At 56.0% G+C, this 27,613-nt stretch overlaps 1 protein-coding gene across 1 annotated transcript in view; it reads left to right on the forward strand.

The window, feature by feature from the left end:
* The window catches only part of ABCC6 (ATP binding cassette subfamily C member 6), a 45,514-nt gene extending 20,012 nt beyond the window's left edge, over nucleotides 1-25,502 (forward strand). The window contains exons 11-31 of the mRNA XM_045071935.1: nucleotides 106-198; nucleotides 1,561-1,764; nucleotides 2,973-3,119; nucleotides 3,749-3,836; nucleotides 4,247-4,322; nucleotides 6,014-6,140; nucleotides 6,337-6,513; nucleotides 8,734-8,901; nucleotides 9,351-9,525; nucleotides 10,960-11,035; nucleotides 11,143-11,269; nucleotides 12,731-12,938; nucleotides 13,764-14,074; nucleotides 15,464-15,663; nucleotides 17,746-17,872; nucleotides 18,600-18,701; nucleotides 19,453-19,599; nucleotides 21,303-21,461; nucleotides 21,542-21,708; nucleotides 24,384-24,578; nucleotides 24,882-25,502. Of these exons, the coding sequence (XP_044927870.1) occupies nucleotides 106-198; nucleotides 1,561-1,764; nucleotides 2,973-3,119; nucleotides 3,749-3,836; nucleotides 4,247-4,322; nucleotides 6,014-6,140; nucleotides 6,337-6,513; nucleotides 8,734-8,901; nucleotides 9,351-9,525; nucleotides 10,960-11,035; nucleotides 11,143-11,269; nucleotides 12,731-12,938; nucleotides 13,764-14,074; nucleotides 15,464-15,663; nucleotides 17,746-17,872; nucleotides 18,600-18,701; nucleotides 19,453-19,599; nucleotides 21,303-21,461; nucleotides 21,542-21,708; nucleotides 24,384-24,578; nucleotides 24,882-24,990 (3,183 nt within the window). The 3' untranslated portion in view covers nucleotides 24,991-25,502. The remainder of the gene's footprint in view (nucleotides 1-105; nucleotides 199-1,560; nucleotides 1,765-2,972; nucleotides 3,120-3,748; nucleotides 3,837-4,246; nucleotides 4,323-6,013; nucleotides 6,141-6,336; nucleotides 6,514-8,733; nucleotides 8,902-9,350; nucleotides 9,526-10,959; nucleotides 11,036-11,142; nucleotides 11,270-12,730; nucleotides 12,939-13,763; nucleotides 14,075-15,463; nucleotides 15,664-17,745; nucleotides 17,873-18,599; nucleotides 18,702-19,452; nucleotides 19,600-21,302; nucleotides 21,462-21,541; nucleotides 21,709-24,383; nucleotides 24,579-24,881) is intronic.
* The last annotated feature ends 2,111 nt before the right edge of the window (nucleotides 25,503-27,613 follow it).

Here is a 27,613-nt window from a genome sequence, read left to right on the forward strand (position 1 = left end):
TCCCTGCCGTCCCTTGCCTTAGGACCCAAGTCTGACCAAATCTCTTGGGGACGTCAGCTGGGCTCCTGGAGATGTCCTGTGGCATCCCTCCCTCTCTGTCTCCAGCTTCTAGGACTCTCTGCTCTCACTGCCATCGCTGTCTTCATGAGCCTCCTCCCTCTGAATTTCTTCATCACCAAGAAGAGGAAACAGCATCAGGTGTGACATTTGGGAGAAGGGACACGCTGGGTGGGAAGTGGGAAGGGGAAGCCCATGGGAATGACACTGGCGCAGGTACGGGGAGGTGAGGAGGGGAGGGGGGACAAGGTGGCGTGAGTCTTTCACGTCACTCAGACCCTTGCCTTCCGCCCAGTAGCCCCATCTCAGTGGACAGCTGCTGCACCCTTCCAGCATTCAGGCCACAAGCCAGCCACGGGTCAGCTTTGATGCATCTTTTTCTCACATTCAGATGCATTCAGAATGTTGCCTCTGTCTCACATTCCCCGAGTCTCTGCTTCTGCCCTCATCCCTACCAAGGCATCTCCTTCAGAGTCAAAGCCAAGATCCTGCGGTGTGCTGTGATTTGGGCTCGCCTCGTGGCCCCCTGGCCCGGCTCACTCCACTCCCCCACTGCCCTCCCCCTGATCCTCAAGCTCTACTCAGGGCCTTTGCTCCTCTGGTTTCCTCTGCCTAGGACTAGCCCTCCCCCAAGAGCGCCCTGTCTTCCCCATCCCTGAACCCTCACTGGCCCCTGGTTACCATAGCAACATGTCCCTCCCCTTCATGCCCAGCGGCTAGGCTCCCCAACTTGGCCTGTGATGTCCGGTTCCATAGCACTTGTCACTTCGTGCCTGGCTCTTGGATTTGCTGTCTCTCTTTCCTGAGACTGGAACTTTCACAGCACTTGGGAATATGCACTGATGCGACCTCAGCTTCTAGGAGGACGCCTGGCACTTGGATGGAGGGAGGGGGGGAGGGAGGCTAGAGAAAGATCGGTCTCAGACAGTTTCTGGAGCCTCCTGTCTGGCCTCCTCTAAGGCATTCTCCACACCTGCTCTGGGGAGGATGCCCCTCCTTGGTGCAACACAGGGAAACTCAGCCAATGTTCCTCTGGCTGACCTCCACGCCCCAGTACCGTCCAGCCCAGCTCCCCCTCCCCCACACCCTCCTGGACCACACCATCTGTCCTCTGGGTCATGCTGTCCCCTCTATCTATTCTTTGTGTGCTCAGTCCCTCCTCATCATGGCTCTCGTGGCCCTCCAGGCTGGTGCATGGGTCCGTCTCTTCCACCCCTACCCCAGTCTTGCGTCCCTCTGTGATGGCCCATGATCTGTCCCCACCACAATGAGGGCCGAAGCATGGGGGACAGGAGCGAGGAGGCACCAACAGTGGTCCAGGGGCGAGATGACCACAACGTGGGCCAGGATGGTGGGGACGGCGATGTTGAAAGGCAAACCGTTTGGGGCCTGGCGCGGGGGGAGAATCAAGAGCATTTGCTAAAGGCGGGGTGTGATGGTTTTGCAGAAGGGGAATTCTTGACGTTTCTCTGACCTCTGCCCTCCTCCTCCCTCCGGTGCCAGCAAGAGCACATGACGCGGAAGGATTCTCGGGCACGGCTCACGAGCAGCGTCATGGGGAATATGAAGATGGTCAAGTCCCACGGCTGGGAGGGAGCCTTTCTGGAAAGAATCCTGCGCATCCGGAGCCAGGAGCTGGGCGCCTTGAGGACCTCCAACCTCCTCTTTTCCATGTCTCTGGTGTCCTTCCAAGTGTCCACGTTTCTGGTGAGGTCACCCTGGCCTCTCCGCACAGCACAGACTAAGGGAGGGAGTGCTCGGGGTGGGGGTGGGGGGGATGAGGTAGGCGGTGCCCCTGCCCCCCAGATCCTGGATCCTTTCCAGGCCACCCCATCGCTCACATGTAGCTCTCCTGGATCCTTCCCTCTGTCAGGGATCCTTGCTTTGTGCTGAATCAACTAACCACTTAAATAATTCCCCTGAAGGTGGTCGTGGCTAATAAGGTCCGTCACTCTCCTGCAGCAGGTGCCAGGCATCTGCAACTGCTGCTGCTTTGGGCACAGGGACAGGGGGCTGGAGGGGGAGAGCCCCACGGCCACACTGACGCCGGCCACCACATGGCTGCCGCGGCCGCACACGGGCACAGCGCCTGTCCTGTCCTCCAGTTCATTTCACTCATTGCTGCCCAATCAGCCTTCCCAAGGCCCAGCTCTGACTCCAGTCATGCTGTTGCTAAAAACCTGCAATGGCTCACTGCCACATACATAAATAAATAATCCAAGCTCCTCATAAGATATTCAAGGCTGGTGGTAGATGGACCTTAACTGGTTTTTCCAGAAGAATGAGAACCCCCCACCCCGGGGAAGGGGGCAGGCATCCGGTGTTGCCGACACAGTCAACACTCAGAACCACAAGTACCATCACTCAGAACCGTGAGAGCTCCCCAGCAGGATGGCTGAGTCACCGTCACACGCACCAACTATCATGTCATCACCAAGTGACACCTAGAACTGAAACACTGCCAACACCTAGAACTCACATCACCCAGTGACATCCGGAACCACAGATGCCACCAGGGCTCAGGGCCCTCCCCTCAAGTGCTGCTGCTGCCCACAACTCCAGGGTTGTCTTCAAGGCATTCTAGAACCACAAGTCCCACCCATGTCTAGAACCTCCCACATGCTACCCAAATCTAACCTCATGGCGTCCCCAGATGCCAGGAACCAAACAAGAGTTGCTGGTCCAGAATGGGGGCTGCACACGTAGCTCCTTTCAACAAGACACTTGTACTTTTTAAGAAACACTGCACAGCTGCACGAACAAGGAGTGAGGCCGGAGGGTGCACAGAATTTGGGGTGAGGGGCAGATGGAGGGGAATGTTCCAACATGGTGGGCTGGGCCACACAGGCCCCCGGAGATGGCCCGCTGGCTCTGGTTCCTAGCTCATTGTCACTGCCCCTGTGTCCCCCGCCCAGGTCGCGCTGGTTCTGTTTGCTGTCCACACGCTGGTGGCCGAGGAGAACGCCATGGACGCTGAGAAAGCATTTGTGACCCTCACGGTCCTCACCATCCTCAACAAGGCTCAGGCTTTCCTGCCCTTCTCCATCAACTCCGTGATCCAGGTGAGGCAGTGGGGCAGGGAGGCTCGGCAGCCTTGGGGTTTAGCGGGAAGGCCCAACCCCATGCATCCCCACACTGCCCCCAGGGGAGGAGGCCAGGCGGGGGGAGGGGCACAGCGCAGGGAAGCAGGAAGGCACAGAGGATACAGCAACGCACCAGCCTGCCATTCCCTTTCCACACCAAGCATTATTTATGTGGACTGTCGTCTCTTGCTGTCCCCACTCACACTGGGCCGTGAAGGAGAGGAAGACAAGTGGCCTTGCTGACGCATCCCTATTTAAACAGCCGCCCCAGGGGGACAGTGTTTGGAATTCTTTCTGATAATGGTCTGATGACTCCCTTGGACAAGCCTCCATCCTCCTGCTGGGTCTCATCTGGGCAGCAGCCCCATTGTCCCTATTATGCTAATTAGGAGAGAGGAGCTGGGAGGTCACTGTCACCATCACGGTCCCCACCTCCAAGGACACTGTTTCCTGTGACCCACAAAGCTTTGTGCTAATGCCTTACAAATGTACTGGGCTCCGGAGACCGGAAGCTTTTCCACATCCTAAGGCATCAGACATCCGAAGCTCGAGGTTTTTTTTTTTTTTGCTCTTTGGGCAACAGTGACCTGGGGCTTTGGTTTCCCCAGGCCCGGGTGTCCTTGGACCGTCTGGCCGCCTTCCTCTGCTTGGAAGAAGTGGACCCTGGGGCTGTGAACTCAAGTCCCTCCAGATGTAGTGAGTGCAGACTTCGCCAGGAGGGGTGCGGGAGGGGTGACAGGACCGGCAGCTCCCCTGCAGCCCCCCTGACCAAATGCCAGGGTCCCGGCTGGGGGGCTGCTGGCGCCAGGATGGCACGTGCGGATGAGGCTGTCAGCCGTGTACTGTGGGAACAAGGATGGCGATGCTGCTTTCCCCAAGTCATTCAGCAGCGACACATGAGCACCTACTATGCGTCACTCTGGGCGTACGGCCTTGAACCCTCCAACCAAACCATGTCCTTGCCCTCATGCAGAATGGCCAGCGAGATAAGCACGGCAGAGTGTTCCTCAAGCTAGGAGATAAAATCAGAGGGGTTCCAGGCCCCGTGGTGCGATGAGACTCACCATGCATGGCTTACCTGGGGGTTTCCCCATTCTGCCCCGCAGCTGTTGGGGAGACCTGCGTCAGCGTTCATGATGGCACCTTCGCTTGGTCCCGGGAGAGCACGCCCTGCCTGCGCAGGTACAGCCTGGCCTCCCTGGAAACGTCCTTCCTGTTGGCAGGAGGCAGACGCCAGAGGCTCCAGCAGCTTCCGACAGCTGGGCGCCAGAGGCTGGGTTAGTCTTTGCTGGGGCTGGCAGGGAGATCCATGGAACCAGCCCTGGGCAGAGAGTTTTGGGGAAGCCAGACTCCTGGAGATGGAGGAACAGGAGAGACTCTGAGCCTCCCTGGTCAGGAAGGAGACACCTCCCCGCTCCTCAAGCTGGCCACGGTGGCACCGAGAGAGGCCTAGCCGAGAGGTGCCCCACAGCCCAGCCTCACCTGCCATGTCTGCTTCTCTCTCTCTTTCCTGTGTCAGTTCCTGGGTCACGGTCTCCTCCAGCCTCCCAGTGCTGGCTGGGTCTCTGTGACAGAAGATCCCAGTCCAATTCCAACACCCCATTAAGAAGGGAAAGAAAATATGCTGGGAAGTCTTCATGTAGATTGTCATCTAGTCACTTTGTAGTCGTTATTAAATGCTTGATGTGTGCCAGCCGCTGTGGGAGACCAGGGAACAGAGTAGAGAGAACAGACACGGGTGCTGCTCTCTTGGGGCTGACCTTCTGATGGGGGCACCCAAATAAGAAATTAGGGCAAAGAAGTGATGTTGAGGGAGAGGGGTGCGTAGTAAGGTCATGATAAAGGGAAGGAATTAGCCTTGCAGGTATCTGGGAGAAGAGCTTTGTAGGCCATGGAAACAGCCAGTGCAAAGGTCCTGAGGCAGGAGTGTGTCTAGACCAAGGTTTCTCTACCTCAGCATTAGGGCTGGAGATTTCTTTGTTGTAGGGGCTGTCCCAGGCCTTGTAGGATGTTTAGCAGAACCTCCAGACTCCACCCACCAGTTTCTAGCAGCGACCCCCACCAGGTGTGACAAATGACATGTGGGTGGGGGCCAACGTCCCTCCCACTTGAGAACCATTGGCCTCCGGTCTTTGAGAGAGGGGAGGTCAGTGAAGCCCAGGCAAAGCAGCTTAAGGGAAAGAGCAATAGGAGGTTAGGCGTCCTTCGCGAACGGCCGGGACTGTACCTTTTCTCCTGAGTGAAATGGGGAGCAGCGGAGGGAACCCATGATCCCCCTTGGGTTTTAACAGTCCCTCTGGCAATAGGGTGGGGGATGGGCTGCGGCCCACCGTAGGGGCAGAGGGCACGTGATGAGCAGCCTGAAGCAGTAACGTCGACCCGAGCAAGGCGGGTAACCTCTTCTGCCACAACAGGGAGTGTGTGTGGATGCATGTATGTGGGTGTGGTGCATACGTGTCTGTGGGTGTTCACAGGTGTGAACAGGTGTGTTTGTGTAAATGCGCGTGCACTTGTGGGTGTGCTTACGTGTCCGTGTGTGTGCTCGCGTTCGTGTATGGGGCATGTGGGGTGTGCACGGGTGTGTGCGCTCGTCTGACTTTGTGGGGTTGGCTCCGTGCATGGACTCGTGGGCTGAGCGTGCCTTATGCGTGCGTCCTCGTGTGCGTGCGCATGCGTGTGCGTGCGTGCGTGCGTACGCACGCACGTGCGTGGCGAAGATGGCTGCTTGAGTCCCCAGACGGGGACGGGGAGAGGGAAAGACCTTTGGAGGAGTCACCCACCGGGGAAGGCTGGCTCCGTCTGGGCTTCCTCAGTCCTGCACAGACTCAAGCCGGGCCCTGCGCAGGGACATGTCTCCCCTCCTGTGTTGCCAGGATCAACCTCACTGTGCCGCAGGGTCGTCTGGTGGCTGTTGTCGGTGCCGTGGGGGCAGGGAAGTCCTCCCTGCTGTCTGCCCTCCTCGGGGAGCTGTCAAAGGTGGAGGGATCGGTGAGCATCAAGGTGAGGCTCCCCCGCTGCCCGTCTGCTAGAATGTCCCCCAATCTAAAAGCCCTCCCATTCCTCCCTGTTCCCCCCAATCCTGCCCCCTCTTCTAACTTTCTTCCTCCCTGCCCCTCCCCGCTTCTCTGCCTTCTCCAAAATCGCTCTTCCCTCCATCCCTATCAGCTTTTTAATGGCCAAATGAGTTGCATTGTAGGGTTCCGTGGCCTACGTGCCCCAGGAGGCCTGGGTCCAGCACACGTCCGTGGAAGAGAATGTGTGCTTCAGGCAGAAGCTGGACCCGCTGTGGCTGGAGAGGGTCCTGGAGGCCTGCGCCCTGTGGCCAGACGTGAGCCGCTTCCCTGCTGGGGTCCACACCAAAATTGGGGAGCAGGTGAGGGTCTCAGGGCCTTCTTGCCAGGGGGAGGCATTGGAGCTCGGGACCAACTGCCTCCCTGACCTGTGGGGGGCTGTGTGGAGGGAGGGAGGAAGAGGAGATAAAGGAGCAGGGAATCGGGGCAGACAGAGGGCCTCGCCCAGGGCCAAATGGGAGCTCAATCCATAGTGGCTAATAAGCGAGTGATTACAAATAGAGACAGAAGCAGAGGCATGGTAGGGACTGGTGGACAGAGGCTTTCAGCAGCAGGGGGTCAGGTGATCTGGGCTCCCTGCTCTGTTTTTCTGGATGACATTGGTCAGATAGCTTCCCTTCTCTGAGCCTCACCAAAGGGTCTGGGGCAGAGATGTCCAATAGATAGGATTTATGCATCTGGAGCTACAGATTGGACAGGGGTCAGCAAACTATGACCCCCAGGTCAAATCCAGTCCACTGTACATTTTTTCGAGTGCAGTCTTCTGCGGACATGGCCACACTCAATCATTTACCATGGTCAGTGGCTGCTTTGCATGACAGGGGCAGAGATGGGCAGTTGTCACGGAGACTGGGGTTAAAATTGTTACTGTGTTGAGGCACCTGGGTGGCTCCGTGGGTTGAGCCTCTGCCTTCAGCTCAGGTCATGATCTCAGGGTCCTGGGATCGAGCCCCGCCTTGGGAATCCCTGCTCAGTAGGGAGCCTGCTTCCCCCACCTCTCTCTCTGCCTGCCTCTCTGCCTACTTGGGATCTCTCTTTCTCTGTCAAATAAATAAATAAAATCTTTTTTTAAAAAAATAGTTACTGTGTGGCCCCTTACAGAAAAAGTTTGCCTTACCTTGGATTAGGGAGTGGAGAGTGAAAAGGTAAGGGTTGCTATTAAGGGAAAGTGTGGGTTTCCTGGAGAAGAGGAGAGGGCCTCTGTGTGGCTGAGGGCTGTCCAGGGAGGAGGACAGGGCATCCTGGAGGCCAAGGGAGGGCGTTGCAGAAGGAAGGAGTGCCTGCTGCCCCTTACCTCTGTCCTGCTATCATATCCTAAAGCAAACCTGTGCTCCCCCAGGAACCGCCCACCCACCCTCATCCCCAGTGACCGCAGCTCCATCCCTCCAGAGCTCAGATCCCAAACCATGGTGTCATCCTTGATTTTCTCTTTTACATGCACCCATGTGTCTGGTCATCAGCAAATCCTGTTGGGTCCACCTTCGAAGCAGACCCAGAGTGTTCTGGTATTGTCCAACCACCCCTACATGGCTGCCCTACTTGTTTCTGTCTTCATGCCAGATAGGCTAATCCCAGTGCAGCAGCTAAAGAGATTCTGTTCAAACATAGGGCAGACCACATCCTTTCTCTGCCTGGAATCTTCCAAGATTGTCCCATCCCCCTCAGAGTCAAAGCAAAAGTCCTGAGCGTCTGCAGCAGGCTTCTCAAGGTCTGACCCCACTTTTCTCTCTGACTCCGTCTCCCATCATTGCTTCCCCTTTTCTGTTTCACCCCAGCCACATGGATCTCTCCATGATGTTCATTAAACACTGAGAGCATATTTCCTACCTCAGGGCTTTTGCACCTGCTGTTCTCTCTGCTTGTAAAGCTCTTTCCCAGGGCTCCATGGGTCATCCCTTATTTTGGCCAGGTCTCAACTCAAATGTCCCCCAAGTGCAGAGGCCTTACCTGACCACCTTACCCAGCACAGCAAACCTGCTCATGCTGGTTCAACATACATGCTAATTCTACTTTGATACTCTTCATAGAACAGGTGATATATTTTACTTGTTTATTGATGACGTGTCTCCCATCCTCTCTCGTTAGAGGATAAGGTACATGAGAGCAGGGACTGAGTCTTGTTGCTTGGTGTATCCCCGGAGCACAGAACACTGGGTGTATGGTAGCCATAAGTGGAAAACCAGAGTGGAATGAATGAATGAATGACCGAACAAACGAATGAAAGACAATAAGGACTGACAGGTTAGCACTGGGTTGGACAACAGGGAGATGACTGGTGTCCCTGAGGAAAGCAGAACTATACGATGGGGAAAGGAACACAATCCAGACTCAAGGGAGAAGTGGGTGGGAAGAGAGGATTAACTCCTCCTCCAAGCCCGGCTGGGTGGAGACCAAGGGGGACACTGGCCTGAGAGCAAGCGTTTGCAGCTGGCAGGTGACCCCATAGGAAGGGCATGGGGAGCTGGCCCTCACTCTGATGAGCAGGTGTGCACCAGGCCCCTGTCCCTCTCCTGTGGCCACAGGGCATGAGTCTCTCCGGGGGCCAGAAGCAACGGCTGAGCCTGGCCCGGGCCGTGTACAGGAAGGCTGCAGTGTACCTGCTCGATGATCCCCTGGCGGCCCTGGACGCCCACGTCGGCCAGCACGTCTTCAACCAGGTCATCGGGCCTAGCGGACTGCTCCATGGAACAGTACGTTCGGGTCAACATTTCAGCATTCACAGCCCAAAGGCAGGGGGCGTCCTAACCCCCGTCTGTCTCCTCACCACTCTCCTCGAGTCTCATTTTCCTCTACAGTGGTTGGCTCTGGCTCTGACAATGCCACATGACAAGCAAGTCCCCATCTTGGTGGCCCACAGCGGCAGCTAATTCCTGCTTTTGGGCCCATGGTTAGACTGTTCCCAGCTCAGGCTCCCTCAGGTCACCAGCCAGGTTCAGGGGAAGCCTGAGTCGTCTTGTTTCCAGACACAGCTTAAAAGACACCCTCTGTTGCTCTGCTGGGACATACAGAAAGAGAGCAGGAGCACAAGAAGGGGAGCCCTGCCCACACTGAGCCCCAGGACGCTGCCTCCCCCTTCCACCCAGCTCGGGGAAGACTGGGTCAAACACAGGAGTGTAACTTCTACCCCTTCCCCGGCCAGACACGGATTCTCGTGACCCACGTGCTCCACGTCCTGCCCCAGGCTGACTGGATCGTGGTGTTGGAAGATGGAGCCATCGCCGAGATGGGTCCCTACCAGGAGCTTCTGCACAGGAAGGGGGCCCTGGTGCGCCTTCTGGATGCAGCCAGTCATCCAGGAGACAGCGGAGATGGAGGTATTGGCTGGGCTTTGCTGGCTGGCTGTGGCTGGCATCTGCCACCCTTGGTTAGGGAGAAGGCTCCAAGGATCCCACTGGTGTGACTAGAATGCTCTGGCCACAGCCTTCATGGGGGCCCAGGCCTGGAAGCAGACAGCACTCTGAAGAGGCCACATATCCCCTCGGTTAGAGCCAGTGACACCTGCTGTGAACCAGGGACTGTGCTAAGGGCCTCTACATAACTTATCTCATCAGATCCGCACAACAGCCCTACGAGGCACGTGCAGTCTTCACTGCCCTATTTCTAATGTGCAAACTGGGCAAAGACACATGTTCTGAGGTCACAGGGTTAGAATTTGGGGGTGTTCAAATCTGCCGTCTGGGTTCCTAACTGCTACAGGGCTTGAGCAAGGCGGTCACCTGGTGGCTGGAGGCCAGAAGGCCTGTGACATGCTAGCTAGAGCCACTGCAGCTGTTTTTTGTTGTTGTTGTTTTTTAAAGATTTTATTTATTTGTCAGAGCGAGCGAGCGAGCACAAGCAGAGGGAGAAGCAGGCTCTCCGCTGAGCAAGGAGCCCAATGTGGGACTCAATCCCAGAACCCTGGGATCATGACCTGAGCCAAAGGCAGACACTTAACCAACTGAGCCACCCAGGCGTCCCGTAGCTAGGGCTTCTAATAACAGAAAACACAACGCGTGCTGGAAAAATGACCACACGTTAGAAGGGAAGCCACCGATGCGAGCCCACCCACAGTGAGTGGCTCCCATGTGCGGGCTCATTGAATCATCTCAGTGCCTCTGTGAGGTCAGGGCTGTCTCGCCTCCATTTCACAGAGGAGAAAACCGAGGTGCAGAGTAAAGGAATGAGCCCAGGCTTACATGGCTTCTAAGTGGGTAGTGCTGAACCCAAGCGGCTTGGCTCCAGAGCACGTGCTTTTTCATGAGTAGGCTGGACACTGCCCCCACCCTGAACCCTGCCACAACGACAAAGCAAGGACACAGTCAGGGGCCCCAGCCCCAGGCTCTGCCTTGTCTAAAAACATCTGGTGAGCCCTGGCTCACCCTGATAGAAATCCCAAGTATTGACTTACAGTGCTACCATCTTGAAGCTTGGAGATGGAACCTGTCTGGCCTGGGGGATGGTCGGAGGGAGGGTCCTTTCTCAGGGAGGTGACTCCTGGGGTTGGCGGGCAGTTACCAGAAAAGAATATTCCAGGCACAAGTCTGTAGCAGGTGTGTGATCATGTCTGCTGAGTGAATGAATGAATGAGTGATTGAAGGACTAATGTTCCCAGAAGAACCCAGGGAGGATGGAGAGCAGTTGTAGGAGCCGGATGAGAGGAAACAGGTGCTCAGACAAGTGAATGCCATACAGCCAGTGGGAGTCAAAGCCAGCGCCCAGAACCCGAGTCCTGACCCCTATCGTGTGATAGGACTCCTTTGACCTTGCAGAAACAGAGCTCATGACTGAGGCCAAGGACCCCAGAGGCTCTGCTGGATGTGAGAAGCACACAGGTGGACCCGGCAGGTGAGTCTGCTGTGGCGCTAAGCACAGGGAGTGCTACCAGTGGCCTTGAGGGTTGGGTGCACACACCTCCCAGACAGGAAAACTGATTGGCCCTCCTTTCCTCTCAGTGGCAGGTCCATGAAGTTAGCCCCTGGGAAGGATGGTGCCACCTCAGAGGCCCAGACAGGGGCTGCCCTAGATGAGCCCGAGTGGGCAGGACAGCCCGCAGCAGAGGACAGCATGCGGAATGGCAGGGTAACCGCCAGCTGCTCCTTCCCCTCTGCGTCCACTGTTATGGCGCTCACCTCCCCCCCAACCCCGCCACCCCTTGGGGCTCAAGACCTCCCATCCGATAGATACAGCACTGGGCAGGAGCAGGGAGACTCCCCTTTATTGAACGCCTGCTGTGTGCCAAGTAAGACTCCAGATACTTCATATTTCTTAATGTTTTCAACCGGTCCTGGAATTAGATGATAGCCCCATTTTAGAGATGGAGAAACTGAGGTCTTAAAGAGTTTGTGTTCGTCTAGCGAGCAAGGCACCAACCTGGGACTCAATCTAGGCCAGTCAGAATTTGCAGATTAAACTATTTTTTTTTTCTTCTACGACGCTGTGTCCACCCATCCATCCGCCTGCCTACTCATTCATTCCTCGGTCCCTCTACATTTCCACCCATTCACCACCCACCCCGCCCAGCCTACTGGCCCATCCATCCACCTCCCCATCTCCTCAGTCATCTCTCTCACCCAGCCCCCCACCCATTCATTTATCCAGCCGTCTACCTATCCATCCACTCACCTATGCACCCGCTCATCTACAGACTGACTTGTTTGTTCACCCATGCACCCAATCACCCTTTTCCCCACCCAACCATCCACCCACTCATCCACCCAGAAAACATGTACAGAACTCCCGCTCCATGCCAGGTGATGTCTCTGCTCTGGTGAAGACTGCCTACTGGTCGGCGGGAGATAGTCAGCAAACAATCAGGCAACTGAGCAAGGTGGTATCAGTGAATGATAAATGCTGTTAGAAAATAAAGAAGGGCAATGGGTTGGGGACCAGCCACAGATAGAGCAGGGGCAGAGCATTCCAGGCAGAGGGAACAGCAGATGCAAAGCTCTGGGGTGGGAAGGAGCTTAGGGTGCCAGAGAAAAGAAGGGGAGCCCATGAGACCAGCAAATCGTAGGAAGTAGATTAGAGAGATAGACTAGAAGTTTGGAATTTCTTCTGAAAGCAAAAAAAAAAAAAAAAAAAAGCCATGAACAGGTCAGCAACAGCAAGATCACTCTGGCTTACAGCCTCGTGAAGAACTTCAGATTTGTGGCAGCTAAACCTTAGGCAAGGGTCTAAACCTCTTTATGTCTCAGTTTCCTTATCTGTCAGGTGGGAATTAAGATGGCGACAGAGACATATGCCTATCCTATAGTATGTGCTCAGTAAATCACTCCCAAGCCAGAAAGTGCCACCACACCCATCCCCTTTACGGCTCCCACTGGCCCTCTGAGGGTTCTGCAGACAAAGGGGGTCTGGAGCCGAGGTGGGGGCCTCAAGGAGAGATGGAGCTCCAAGTGGGGGGCACCAAGAGAAGATGGATAAGGTCTGCATCCTGGTTCCATCTGTCTGTCAATGAGTTTTGAGAGCCTCACGTGGTCTTTCCTTCCTTCCTTCCCCCGGGGCCTCTTTCTGCCCCCGTCTCCCCTCCATGTGCTACAGGTGAAGGCCACCATGTACCTGACCTACCTACGGGCTGTAGGGGCTCCCCTCTGCCTCTACGTACTCTTCCTCTTCCTCTGCCAGCAAGTGGCCTCCTTCTGCTCCAGCTACTGGCTGAGCCTGTGGGCGGACGACCCCACTGTGGATGGGCGGCAGACGCAGGCAGCTTTGCGGGGCTCAATCTTCGGGCTCCTAGGCTGCCTCCAAGGTACCCCTTGCTGGCCTTCCTCACTCTCCATCCTCCCAGCCCCCTCCGAGGTGCTCAGAGATCCCTGGTCTGCCTGTCCGTGGCTTACCATCTCCTTCCTGAACATTCGTGCAAACACCCTGGCCTTGAGGGCAGACCTGCATCCATCCGCTAAGGCTTGGGGGCATGGGGGACACGGCACTTCCCTCCTCTCCTGGAGACCCCAGAGCCTGTACCAGACTCATCAACAAATAAATGCAGGATCTTGGCCCCCAGTTGTTAGGGGCACCTGAGGACTCGGGCAGGGACGGACCAACCACGGTGTTTGGGTTGGCTGGGGGTAAAGTCTGCCTCACCTCAGTGATGGGGTGGGAAATGAGTGATATCCCGAGCACACAGATCAGCATTAGGAGGAACGCGTTAGGTTAGTTTCCTACAGTTGACAGAAATTACCACAAACTTGGTAGCTTAGAACAATAGAAATGTACCTCTCGGAGTCCTGAAGCCAGAAGCCCACAGCTGAGCTCTCGGCGGGACTGGTTCTTCTCAGAGGCTCTGGTGGAGCATCGGTCCCACACCTCTCTCCCGCTTCTGCTGGGGGCCAGCAGTCCTTGACTTGCAGCGTCTGTGCCTGTCTTCACATCCCCTCACCGTGCCTCTGGTTGTCTTCTCTTCTCGTAACGATATTAGTCGCTGGATTTAGAACCCGCCCTAAGTCCAGAGTGGTATCATCTCTTCCAACAAGGCATTGTCAAGGTGGTCAAAACAAGATGGCCACCATGGGGTGGTTGGGGGGCGGTCTCAGCTCTCATGCTCTGACACCCTCTCTCTCTCTCCCCCCGCCAGCCCTTGGGCTGTTTGCCTCTGTGGCCATGGTGCTCCTAGCGGGGATCCGGGCATCCAGCCTGCTTTTCCGGAGACTTCTGTGGGATGTGGTGCCATCTCCCATTGGCTTCTTTGAGCGGACCCCCCTCGGGAACCTGCTGAACCACTTCTCCAAGGAGACAGACACAGTCGATGTGGACATCCCAGACAAAGTCCGGTCCTTGCTGATTTATGGTTTTGGACTCCTGGAGGCCATTCTGGCGATTACGGTGGCCACCCCGCTTGCAGCTGTGGCCATCCTGCCGCTGGTGGCCCTCTACGCTGGGCTTCAGGTAGGAAGAGACTGAGGAGGTTCCCAGGGCCAGCCCAAGTCACATCAGCCAGTCCCCTGTCTAAGCCAGATTCTGGGTGGGAGCTTCTGTCCAGTGGGCATCTGGGGACCGTCCCTAGAAGAACTCCCAGAGGCAGAGAAACCACAATGTGTTTCCAACACTTTTTACTCATCTCCATCTCCCAGACGTCCACCTCCAGGCTCTCAGTAGCTCACATCACATCGTGCTGCTGCTGGAATCAGCTTGATCTTTCCCAGTGATCTAGAAACCAAGAAGACACAGCAAGGTCTCGAAGGCTGTCGTATTAGGGTTGACTCTTGCTGTTGCCTGAGCAGTTGCCTCCTTAGGTTGGAACAAGAGGACAGAATCTAATGGCTTACGTTCCTGAAGTGCAGTGGGCCAGTGGTCACCAAGACGCTGTCCCATTCTTCGTCCTCGCTCCATGGGTCTCCAAGTGGGGTCTCAGACCCACAGCATCAGTGCCAGCTGGGAACTAGTTAGAAACTCACATTCTCGGGCCCCATCCCGGACCTACGGACGCAGATACTGTGAGCAAAGCTCACCCTCCACCCCAGGAAATCAGAAATAGAGTAGGAAAAAAGCTATGGTCCTAGGACAAGGCTGTGGCTTCTCTGTTCTCTTAACTCAGGAAGGGACAGCCTTGGGGACAGTGGAATGTCGGTCTGAATCTGGGCCCTTCCACTTACTTGCCATAGAGACCCGAAGCAGCTGCTTTATTCCTCTGGGCCCTAGGTGTTCTCGTCTATAAACCGTGAAGCCCACAAATGTCTACCTCCTATTAGTAAAGGCTGTTTGTAAAGAGCCTAACACCCAGCTTGGGTGTTCAGCCCATGCACAGCCTGCCGGCCTGCACGCAAACAGCAGCTCACACCAAATAACAGTCTTGTTATTTGTGTGTTGTTAGGTTCCCAGCACCTGGCGCAGGAGCTCCAGCTAAGAGAATGAGTTCCACTTGGCCACCTGCCTTCTATGTTCTTTATGGTTTTGTTCCCAAAACGACTGGCCCTAAGTGAAGCCGGGGCCTCAGAGCTGGGAATGAGACAGTCACACCAGAGGAGGGATTTCTCAGTCCTGGCTGTGCATGAGAATCACCCAGAAGGTTTTATTTAAAACACACCGAGGCCAAGGGGACCTCACCAGAGATTCTGATTTACTCGCTCTGGGCTGGGCCACGGGAGGGTGAGCTTCCCGGGAAAAGAACTCAAGTCATTCTGATTCTGCAAGGAATTGGGAGCCCAGAGAGGGGAAGCAACTAGCCCAAGGTTACAGAGCGAGCTGGTAGTGGAGCCTGGTTGGAAAGTGTGTCATCAAGGCTCCCCTGTGCTGCTGTGTCAGTGACATTTCTCCTCTACACCTGTCCTACCGCAGAGCCTATACGCGGCCAGCCTCTGCCAGCTCAGACGCCTGGAGTCAGCCAGGCACTCGCGCGTGTGTTCCCATGTGGCCGAGACCTTCCAGGGCAGCGCAGTGGTCAGAGCCTTCCAGGCTCAGCGCCCCTTTGTGGCTCAGAATGATGCATACGTGGACGAAAGCCAGAGAGTCACTTTCCCACGGCTGGTGGCTGAGAGGTAAGAAGAGCCTGGGGGGCAGAGAAGACATAGTATTCCATCTGGGAACCCAGATGAGTGAGACCAAGGGTCATAGGGTGTGGCCAGAGAGGCCAAGTGGCCTGCCCAAGCTCACACAGCAAGGCAGGGATAAAACTGAGGCTACATCCCATGGGGGCCCTTGGTTCGTGCCATGAGCAGATGGAATATGGCCTGCAGACACACTAGGAGCAGGTAGGCAGCGGGGAGGCATGTCAGCCAAAGGGAAGATGCCTCTGTGGCCAGGCCCCTGGACTGGCCTCCACGGCTCCATGCAGCAGCTACACAAGCATCCTCAGCCTCCTTTCGGGAACGCAGGCCTTGAGCACAGACAGGCATGGGCTCTTATCCCATCTCTGCAACTTCCTAGCGGGGGGGATCTTGGGCAAGTTACATACCTCTCCTCATTTGTCAGAGTGGGATGGCTTTCATGGGGTGGCTGTCGGGATTTTGTAAATACACTCAGCTAGTACTTGTAACAAGCTTCCTGCATGCCCGACAGGGTTCTGGGCACTGTACATGGATCTATTCACTCAGTCCTATTACCTCACCAGGCAGAGACTGTTACAGAGATGGTGAACCTCAGGCACAGAGAGATTTAGGAATTTGCCCAGGGGTGCACAGTCAGTATGTGGTGGACTTAGGCTTTGAATCCAGGTGCCATAGTGTGGAGAGGGCCAGACACACAGTAGGCACTCAATAAATGTAAATTCCTTTCCCCTTTGTGCCCTGGGTCCCTGGCCAGCTGCGACTCAGGCCGTGTGGCTGTGGGCAGTGTCTCATTCCCATATGCCTTCTGGGTGATCTGTTGTGAGTCTTCCCAGGGTCCTGGCCTAGCGGGAAAAGCCCTTCTGAACATTTAGAAAGCGCTTACTATGTGGAAGGCCCAGTCATTTCCATGTCACATATGACACATCTCACTGAATCTTCTCAACCGTAAGGAGCCAGATGTTACCTCATTCCACAGATGGCTAAACTGGCATTTAAAGAAACACGAGGACTGTCTCAAGGTCAACCGTCTAAGAAACCGGTTACTTACTCATTTTTGGGCTGCTCCCTTGCAAATCCATGACCTGTTGGGAAAGATGCATGCTTTCTGGTATTGGTCAGGGTGATGTGGCTTCGAAGACTTGTTACGTGTGTGTATTTGGGCACATACCTAACTCTTCTGAGCCTTAGTGTCCTCACCTGTCAGATGGGGACAACCCCATTTTGCGGGGTTGTTTGGAGAACGAGATACTATATGTAGTAAAGCCCAGAGCTCCCTGAAGACAGGGGTTTCAAAACTGTTCCCAGCACCTCTAAAGCATGCATGGCATACAGTCAGGGCTTAATGTGTGCTTGTTGGATGAATGGTAGAGTAGGAATCCAGTAGGAGGGGTTGCATATTTATTCATCCACTCAGTATATTAGTCACTGAGCCCCTACTAAGTGCTGGGCCCTGTGCTAAAGTGCTGGGGACACAGTCATGAGCGAGACAAAGCCGTTGTCTGCGCCAAGCTCACGATCTGCTGATGGAGACTGATGGTCGAGGACTGAGTAAATAGTTTTCTTACAAAGGGTGGTAACTGCTACAAAGTTATCAGTTACACGTGAGAGAGGAAGGGGAGGAGCAAGCCAGGAGAACTCCTGGAGGGGGCAACGTTCAAGCCAACATGGGCACAAAGATAAAAGGGGGGTTGGGTTCAGGCAAGGGGAGCAAAAGGAAGGGATATGGCCAGGCACACCCCAGGGACAGAAGGTTGGCACCATGGCAACACTTGACTTAAGCACTTACGGCGTGCCAGGCTCTGGGCAGGGCATAGAAGAGACAGGAGATCATCCACCTCCCCCACCCACCAAGCTTGGGGCGTGCCAGGCTCTGGGCAGGGCATAGAAGAGACAGGAGATCATCCACCTCCCCCACCCACCAAGCTTGGGTGGGGCCCGGGGTGTGCAGGAGACCATGGCTGGGGACCCCTGTGGGACTCAAGCTGGCACGATGATGAGGCCCTGTGCCCAGAGAAGCAAGTCCTGCAGAGAGGGCCCCCCGCCGAGCCGGCTCTTCCCTGCCTCCCCTCGCAGGTGGCTGGTTGTCAACCTGGAGCTGCTGGGGCAGGTGCTGGTGTTGGTGGCCGCCACGTGTGCTGTGCTCAGCAAGGCGCACCTCAGCGCTGGCCTTGTGGGCTTCTCCGTGTCCGCTGCCCTCCAGGTACTCCCAACACCCGAGACCGACAGACCCCTGCCAGTGGGACCTTCAAGGAACAGAGTGCCAACCTGTGAGGAAAATGCAGCTGAGGGACCATCCTGGACCTTGGGCCAGAGTCTCCCCTCACAGAGCCTCAGTGTGCTCATCTGAAAAATGGGGCAGTCATCTCTTCATACCTTATAAAGGCTAGTTGAGATAAGGTATATAGAGAGAAGATATATATATAGAACCTCACTAAATTTTGTTAACTATTAATAACAATATTTAATGTCAGATCCTATCTGTGGGGAAAAATATACATATCTAAGTAGCATTCTTTATGAATGAAGCATTTGTTCTAACAGCTTGGCAAATATTAACTCGTTTAACTCTGCCCACAAGCCCAGCTGGGATATTACTATCCTCATTTTACGAGGCAAAATGATGGCAAATCGGGCTAAAAACCTCGCAGAACGCAAGTCAGTGAGCCCAGGTCCTGCTGTGTTTCCTTGGGAGGGCCACACACCCTCTCTGGTCCTTTCTCCCTACCTGCGTCCAGAGGGGTCAGACAAGCTCCTTTCTACTCTGCATACCGCAGTTCTACTGAAGGAAGAGGGGGTTCCTGGCGGCTGCAGTCAAACCCCATCCTCTTGTCTGTCCAGGATCGGGGAGACTGCCTTCCGGGTGGGGGCTGAGGCAAGCCTGCAGGATGGCCTCACTGAAGCTGGCCTGAGGTGTCTTCTCCCACCAGATGACCCAGACGCTACAGTGGGCCGTTCGCAGCTGGACGGACCTGGAGAGCAGCATCGTGTCGGTGGAGCGGATGAAGGACTATGACCGGACTCCGAAGGAGGTGACGGTGGAGGACAGGGGACGCGGCTGCAGGCCGGAGTCTAGATCTGTTCAAGGCATGACAGCCCTGAGCACCGAAGCCTAGAGGTGCAGCCAGCGCAGCAGGAATGCTTAAAAGCAGAGGGACTGGGGCTGGGACATATCCTGGTTCCCGTGCTTCTTCACTTGAGCAAAGCAGGTCATTCTGGGTGACAGGGGACCATAAGGAACAGCTGTGGGACAGCGCAGTAACAGCAGCGTGCTAGCAACGTCACAGAGGCTTCCCAGCGAATTTAGAGTAACACAGGATCCACTCAGGGAGGGACGAGGGCGGGCGTGCCAGGAGGGGCGTGGGAGACCCCATGGGGAAGGACTTCGGGCCAGGCACGCTACGGCCACTCCATATGGGCCCACTGTTCCTAGGGGCCTTCAGGGGGTGCCGGGCCCTGTCAAGGTCCCAGGAAGAGCCAGCAGCTGCTAATGACCCCTACTGCGCAATCTCGCCCTCCTCCCAAAGACGAAGGGGAGTGTCTACTCCTTCTAGAGGAAGAGAGGATATCATCTGACAATTAATAGTGGCTAATAATAATAGCCAGTGCTAGCATTATTTTTATAATTCCAGATACTAATTTGTTCCATATCCCCTGCAACCTATAAAACAGAGTAAACATACCCATTTTGCAAAAGGGGAAACTGAACCTCAAAGAGGTGGGCCACTTCATGAGACACCTCGGAGAGAGGCTCCTCTGATCCTGTGTCCCCTCCTGTCCCAGGCACCCTGGAGGCTGCCCACCTGTGCCGCCCAGTCCTCCTGGCCTCACAGCGGGGAGATCGAGTTCCGGAACTTTGGGCTGAGATACCATCCTGAGCTCCCGCTGGCTGTCCGGGGTGTGTCCCTCAAGATCCACGCTGGAGAGAAGGTGAGCAGCTCTCCCACATCCTCCTCCTCATGGAGGCCAGACCCAGGGCGAGCACTGCCTCCTCCGCACCCCGTTTCAGCTCCCCTTATCTATGGGTCTTTCACCCCCAACTGAATTTATATTCTCGCCCAAACCTGCCACCATCTTGGTGGAATGCACCACCCGCCCACCTTGGTGTCCCAGCCAAGAGGCATCTCCCCGACTCCCTCCTTTCTTTATGTCTATGACATTAGTTGAACACCTACTATGTGCTGGGGTAGGGGGCTGAATGCTCCACGTGCCTTATCCAGTTTGCCTGACCTCAGTTCCTGGCTTTGCCATGGCTGACCTTGAGCAAGTCACTTCGTGTCTTGATCTCAGTTTTTCTATCTGTAAAATGGAAATCATAGTATCAATCTAGAGCTGTTGTGATGTTTAACTGAGTTAATACCTGGACACTGTCTGGACAGGGCCTAGGACATCGCCAATAATGCAGAAAGGTTTAACAATGGTTTTATTGCCATTTGCAGTTTTACTGTGATGGCTCTATGCAGAAGGGCTAGGATTACCCCATTTTTCAGGCGCTTAGTCCCATGGACTCCTCACCCAGTTGTACTTCCTTCCTGCCTCCCCGCCGGACAGCTCTAGGCCCCTGAGTCCCCAGCCTCCCATTTCAGTCCCTCTAGTCTGTTTTCCTATGATCTTTATTTGGTTATGTCATTCCCCTGCTCGAGACCTGCTTTCTGCTCCCACCTTCCCTTAGAGAAAAGCCCTAACTCCTGAGCTTGGCATTCAAGGCCGGGCCCAAGTGTCTGTGCATTGCCCTGCTGGGACTTAGCCAACACGGTGGGTCAGCTGCCTCAGCAGGCCAGGTGGGCACCTGGTGCTGCCCTCGGGGAGTCGACAGTCTAGCACTTAGTGTGGTTGACACGGAATCTTCCCCCCTCCCCAAACTCCTACTCATTTCGTCCCTCAAAATGCCACTCAAGAATCCCTCCACCATGAAGCCTTCCGTGGTTACTCTGTTAACCCCCGATCCCAGGCAGCTTCAGGCCCAGAGTCTGATTATAGAGGCGGCTTGTTCATTCCACTGTATTCAAATGAGGTGTACGCAGCTGTCCTCCCTCCCAGACCACCCAAGGAGCTCTTTGGAGCAAGGACTTCCTATTTCCTCTATTCCTGGTGGCTAGAGCAGTGTCTGTCCCATGATGGGTGACATGTGTCATTCACTTCTTAAACCGTGCCACACCTCCAGCGAGCGTCAGACGTTGAGAATGCAGCCGTGACCACTGAGGAGGGATGGGGGAGGCGGATGCAGGGCCGGGCAGCCGGACGGACGGATGGGCTCGGGCTGGCCTGGGAGGGACAGCGGAGGACGGCCGGGGTCGATGTCGCTTGAGATGGCGACGGAAGGATGGGTGAGGGTGGGAAGAGGGAGAGACGGAAGGGCGGGGGCAGAGCGGGAAAGATGGGAGAGGTGAGGGGAGGGAATGATGCCCAGAAAGAAGGCTGGAGAGAATGGCATGGGCCTCCGGAAAGGCAATCAGATGCCAGGGCAGAGGGACAGATGGAAGGACGGGTGCTCCGAGGATGATGGGCAGACGGATGGATCTTGGATGCAGGGGAAGCACCTTGCAGAGATGCTCGGGGACCCTCCAGCCCACGGTCTGCCTTCCTCCGGCCAGGCCGGGCCAGAACGAGCCTTGCCTCCCATCCCCCCACAGGTGGGCATTGTGGGCAGGACGGGCGCCGGGAAGTCCTCCCTGGCCGGGGGCCTCGTGCGGCTCCTGGAGGCGGCCGAGGGGGGGATCTGGATCGACGGGGTCCCCATTGCCCACGTGGGGCTGCACACGCTGCGGTCCAGGATCACCATCATCCCCCAGGTGAGGTCTGGGGGACCGGGGTGGGCGGAGGTGAGAGGCACGGCCGGGCCCCGCTCTGAGCCACTGCCCCTTCTGGCCAGGACTCCACCCTGTTCCCCGGCTCTCTGCGGACAAACCTGGACGTGCTGAGTGAGCACACAGATGAAGCCATCTGGGAGGCCTTGGAGACGGTGCAGCTCAGAGCCGTGGTGGCCAGCCTCCCGGGCCAGCTGCAGTATGAGTGTGCCGAGCAAGGTCACAACCTGAGGTAGGCTTGCCCCACACCCCTCGGGACCTGGGAGGAGCTGGGGGAGCAGCAGGTGTGGCCAAGGCTCCCCCCACCGCCTCAGCCCGGGATAACACGCCCTGGCAATCCACCTCCCCCATGGGACTACCCGCCCCGGTCAGTCCTCACGGCACGAATCCCTTCACTCAGCAGCAATCCCGGATGCCAACAGTCTCTGAGTAGCCAGTTTTTTTTCCCCTAATTCAGTTCCTACATGTATCTGGGGGAAAAAACCCAATCTTGACCCACTTACGGTTTTTCTTTATCTCATTCAGCATTTCTTTTGCCACAAAGGTAATGTGTTTAATATTGGGGCTAACCCCATGTGCACTGGGGTATTGAGTAAACATATGGAAGATGCTTTTTCTTTCTTATTTTTTTTTTTTTGAGAGAGAGAGTGCGTGCGAGTGGGGATGGGAGAGGCAGAGGGAGAGGGAGAGGGAGAGAATCTCAAGCAGGCCCCACGCCCAGTGCAGAGCCCGACATGGGGCTCAATTTCGTGACCCTGAGATCATGACCTGAGCCCAAATCAAGAGGCCCTGGCCTATGCCTTTTTTCTTTTTTAAAGATTTTATTTATTTATTTGACAGAGATCACAAGTAGGCAGAGAGGCGGGGGTGGGGTGGGGGGAGCAGGCTCCCTGCTGAGCAGAGCGCCTGATGCAGGGCTCAGTCCCAGGACCTTGAGATCATGACCTGAGCCGAAGGCAAAGGCTTAACCCACTGAGCCACCCAGGCCCCCCTGGCCTATGCCTTTTTAAAGAAATTTTAATTGTGGTAAAATACACACACGATTTAGCGTCTTTACCGTGTTTTAATGTACCTTGGTCGTCTTGAGTACCAATCCCCTCCACTGTGCAACCCATTTCCAGAACTCTGTCTTCTCACAAAGCTGAAGCCTTATACCCATTAAAGAAGCAATTCTCTGTTTTCCCCAGCCCACAGCACCCGGCAGCTGCCATTCTGCTTCGTTTCTAGGAACCTGGCTACTCTGGGTACCTCAGTTAAGTGGCTGCCTTATTTCGCTCAGAACAGTGTTCTCCACATTGTAGCAGGTGTCAGAACTTCCCTCCTTTTTAAGGCTGAATGATGTTCCACTGTAGAGACAGACCCCATTTTTCTTACCCATTCATTCACTGATGGATACTTGGGTTGGTTCCACCTTTGGGCTATAGTGAATAATGCTGTCATCAGGCATACAGGTGTGTGCTTTTTTCAAAACCAAGGTGCTCTGGGAGCGCCTGGGTGGCTCAGTCGGTTAAGCGTCAGACTCTTGATTTTGCCTCAGGTCATGATCTCGGGGTCGTGAAATCAAGCCGTGCCTAGGGTTCTGTGCTCAGCAGAGTATCTGCTGGAGATTCTTTCTCTCTCTCTGCACCCCCCTTACTCTCTTGCTCTCAAATAAATAAAATTTGGCGGGGGGGAATTTTGTTCTGGATTTTGAAATTTTGTTTTTGAAATTCTGAAATTTTGAAATTTTGAAATTTTGTTCTGGATGTTCTGGATTTTGAAACCCATCTGCCCTCACTGGTGTTAGGGTAAGGGACTAAGGGTTGCAATAGTTTCCAGACACCGAGGAAGTGGTGTAGCTTGGTGCCCACTTGTTTAGACATGTCCCAGTTAGCAGCTCTGGGACCCTGGGCAAGTTAATCTTCTGGGCCTCACCTTCCTTATCTGTAAAATGGGAATATCTCTTTTCTGTAAGCAGTTAGAGTTCTTTGAGTCAAGTTGTTCAAACAGTGCCTAGATATAGGGAACATAATTCTTCCCTATAGTCAGTCCTCAGAGAGGCACTCTCCCATTTTGCGGGGGTGCCTGGGTGGCTCAGTCGTTGAGTATCTGCCTTCAGCTCAGGTCATGATCCCTGGGGCCTGGGGGTGGGCCCTTTGTTGGGCTCCTTGCTTGGTGGGAAGCCTGCTTCTCCCTCTCCCACTCCCCCGCTGTGTTTCCTCTCTCGCTGGCTCTCTGTCAATTAAATAAAGAAATATTTTTTAAAAAATTAAAAGAAATAAGAAACCCATTTTGCAGAATTGGCACAGGAGGCCTGAGGCTTGCCTGGGGTCCCCCAGAGACACTGCTGGAAGGCTCCACAATGAGAAGCAGCAGAGCACTGCGGGACACCCTTGGGTCTTGAGGGTCAGGGGTCTCACAGTCCGTGTGACCTCGAGCTGCAACTTCCCTGTTGGTAACTAGAGAAGGAGAAGCCCGCAGGTGCTGAGGGTCTTCTCTGTGGCAAGCACGCTGAGCACTTCTATGGGCCTTAAGTTGTCCTTAAACCCTCAGTAGTCATACAACTCATTAATACAGTAACCACCTTGGAGGTCATTGTGAGAAGTGACCCTGCACAGTCCTTGCTTATGGGTCCGGCACAGGGTGAAGACCCCAGGGTACAAATAGAAATAGTCATTTCACTGCTAGGGAACCTGAGGCACCGGGGTTTGAATGTCTCGACTCGGGTCACTGTGCTCAAAAATGCCAGGACAGGGATCCCTCCCATCTCTGTGGACTGGAGACCGACCACACGCATAGACGTGCATGGGCACACACCATCCCCTCAACTCCTGCGGCTGTCGGGGGAACCCCATCTGTGGGCAGGCCCCGCTGATCCTGACGTGCAGGCACACCAGTGTCCGGCCTGACCCTCCCACTCTTTCCCAGCGCGGGCCAGAAGCAGCTCCTGTGTCTGGCACGGGCCCTTCTCCGGAAAACCCAGATCCTCATTCTGGATGAGGCCACGGCTGCTGTGGACCCGGGCACGGAGCTGCAGATGCAGGCGGCCCTCGGCAGCTGGTTCGCCCGGTGCACGGTGCTGCTTATCGCCCACCGCCTGCGCTCTGTGATGGACTGCGCCAGGTACGCTGCCCCCCCCGGTCCCCGCCACCCCCGCAGCTGCAGAGGAAGGCAGCGGGGTTCAGAGCTGGAGGGGCGCTGGGATGGGTTAGCGAGTGTGCAGGAGGCGGAACTGATGCCAGGAGGAGAGGGGAGGGAGGAGGCCCAGGACTCGGGCCCCGCAGAAGCCTCCACCCTGCTTGTTGGCATCAGGAAACCGCAGGGAGGGCCAGACTCGACCCGGGCAGACACGCTGGGCTTTCGGCGTCAGAGTGACCAGGGCTGACTGGGCTGGTAAGAGTGGCTCGTTTCTCTCTACCCCTGCAGGGTGCTGGTCATGGACAAGGGGCAGCTGGTAGAGAGCGGCAGCCCGACCCAGCTGCTGGCCCAGCAGGGCCTGTTTTATAGGCTGGCGCAGGAATCGGGCCTGGTCTGAGCCCTCAACCCTCGCCTCATCGTACCTGCCCAGAGAGACTGCTGTGCCCTGGGGGTACACATGACCCAGGGGCCATCGGTGGCACCACAGGGTTGGGTCTAGACCCTTCTGCTCTCTCGGAGGAAAATGGCCGAGAAAGCAACCAGTCGTCACAGACCCAGGAGGACACAGCAATGCCCAGGTCGGTCTGATCAGGGCTCATCTGGCCCCGTCCACCCCGGAGCTGAAGTGGTCAGTGGCTCTCCACACTGGCTGCCCAGGGGCCGCACCTGAGAGACTCAAAAACCCACCCCTGCCGGGGCTCCCCGCCAGACACTGAAAATCACCATCCCCGGGACTGGGGCTGGGCCAATGGAGTGTGTACTTTCTTACAAATTACCCCCTTTATTTTGAGATGGTTGTAGATGGACAAGCCATTATAAGAAGTAATCCAGAAAGTTCCCGGGTAGCTTTACTCTGTTTCCTCGAATAACATCATCTTGGAAAACAACAGTATGACATCATAACCAAAATATGGACATTGGTACCATTGATTGATTCTGGTCAGATTTTCCCACTTTTGCTTGTATTTGTGCACGCGTGTGCGTGTCTGCGCATGTCACACGTGTTTCTGCGCAGGCTCCGGCCTTGCCACCACCGGTTGGGCTGGTGAACGTGTCCAGTACCACCAGGACCGCTCTGGTCGCCATATCGTGACCACACCCACCTTCCTACCGGCTGCAACCACACAGTGATGCGCTCTCCATTCTGTTATGTATTTTTAAAGCTCCCCGCAGGATTCCAGAAAATTCCACACCTCTGGCTGCGGTTCCTCCCCCCTTGTAGATGAGCCCCAAGGAGCGTCTTGTCTGAGCCAACACACTGGCCACCGCCCCCAGCACCAAGAACAGGCCTGCCCCCAGCACCAGCACATTGTGTGCCAAAAATAAGACTGGCAGAGCCAGGGACTGTGGGGCCCCCCACGGAGAGAATTTGCTCAGGGTACACCTTTCATGTGTGTGAAAGACCAAGTTCCAGCTTTTGGGGTGGGGGAGGGTGGCGGGGTCAGGGGAGGCCCGCAGCAGGGGGACCAACCAGAGTGTCTGCGGGAGACCGTTGGAAGCCCAAGGTCCATGGCAGAGATGGGCCAGGCTTGCTTCCGTCCGGGGCCAGGACCAGCACCACGCACCATGGGGCTCGGGCCTATTTCCCTCAGCAGTTGGGAACCTAATACAGCGTGGCTAAAACTGGCGGCAGGTGCGGGGCAAGAGGAACGGAGTCTAAGACAGCCAAGCCTGAGGTCACGCAGACACACAGTGGTGAAGGGCAGCATGAGAAATGGGTCTCCGCCTCAGATGAACTTTCTGGCAGCCCAGGGATTTTCCGTGACCTCACAACGTCGCTGCGGGGATCAAGTTCGTATGTGGAAATGCTCCAAGCTGAGCTGGGCCCAAAGCATGGGCTCAGTCAACTTCTACCATTTGTGTCAGTGCTGTTCTGTTGGAGGCCCTCCTCGGGTCCTCTGAGGGGCAGAGGCCGTACACACCAGGATGTTTTTTTAACCGATCGCTATTGACGTGGGGCTGGTAATCCTGGGTCACGCGCTGTGGAACATTCAGCAGCATCCCTGACCTCTCGTCACTCAATGCCAAAGCACTGTCCCCTCCAGGTGTGACAAAGAGAAGTCCAGATGCTGCCAAGTGTCCCCTGGGGGATCAGCCACAGCTGAGAGGCACCGGGCTCACCCAGCCCAGCGGTCATCCAGATACACGGACTGTGGCTCTTGTGGGCACGTCCGGAAGGGCCTGGGGATGCCTCCCTACCACCCTGTCCCAGCCAAGTCACAGGGACTTTCTGCTGGTCCAGCCAGGGTAGGGTTTTCAGCCCAGAGGAAATGAAATCTAGATCCAATGGCAGCTTCTCCGTTCCTCTGCCAAGGTGTGGCCATCGGCTCATTCGGTCGCCTGCCAAGTGGGGTCAGAGGGCTGCATCCCTTGCCTGCCCCCAGTCCGGCCTCCAGAGGGCCGGCCCCACCATGGCTAGGACCTACCAACTCTGTTTTGGCAATATGGAAAATGAGGCCCAGAGAGTTTGCAGGACCTGCCAAGGCCACCCAGCTGGTGAGCGCCAGGGTCAGGGGAGGTCTGTTCTGGGTCTATTTATAGCCCAAGGCATCATGTGGGGGTGCCTGCCCAGTGTGGAACGGCAGGAGGGAACACGATGCAGTACTTTGCTTGGAGTGGGGCCCCTGACATCCAGGCAGGGTGACCGCAGGCCAAAGTGGCAGCCGCTGTGTGTTTGGCCAACGCACTCAGGGTCATTTGAGGGCCACCAGGGCCTCTCTCAGGGACAGAGTGGCGTGTGTGCCATGGGAGCAGCACCGAGGAGGGTGCCGAGGAGCGCACAGCACAGCTCCCCAGACACCATGCTCGGGGGGCAACACCTGCAGGGAGAGCCACCTTCAGACCTGGGCTCAGTGCCCGGCTCGGTCGGCCCTTTACCCTCCTGTGTCCCCTCACATCACAGCAAACGCTCACCAAGCCCTGCCCCGATGCCCGCCACAGGCTTTCAGGGAATCTTTTAAAACGGGGGAAGGAAGGCACCGTGGTGATCAGCCGAAGAGGACACTTTCATGAGGCCCCTT

Source organism: Mustela putorius, unplaced genomic scaffold (assembly GCF_011764305.1).
Source record: "Mustela putorius furo isolate JIRA1106 unplaced genomic scaffold, ASM1176430v1.1 tig00004007_pilon_pilon_pilon, whole genome shotgun sequence".
Lineage (NCBI taxonomy): Eukaryota > Metazoa > Chordata > Mammalia > Carnivora > Mustelidae > Mustela > Mustela putorius.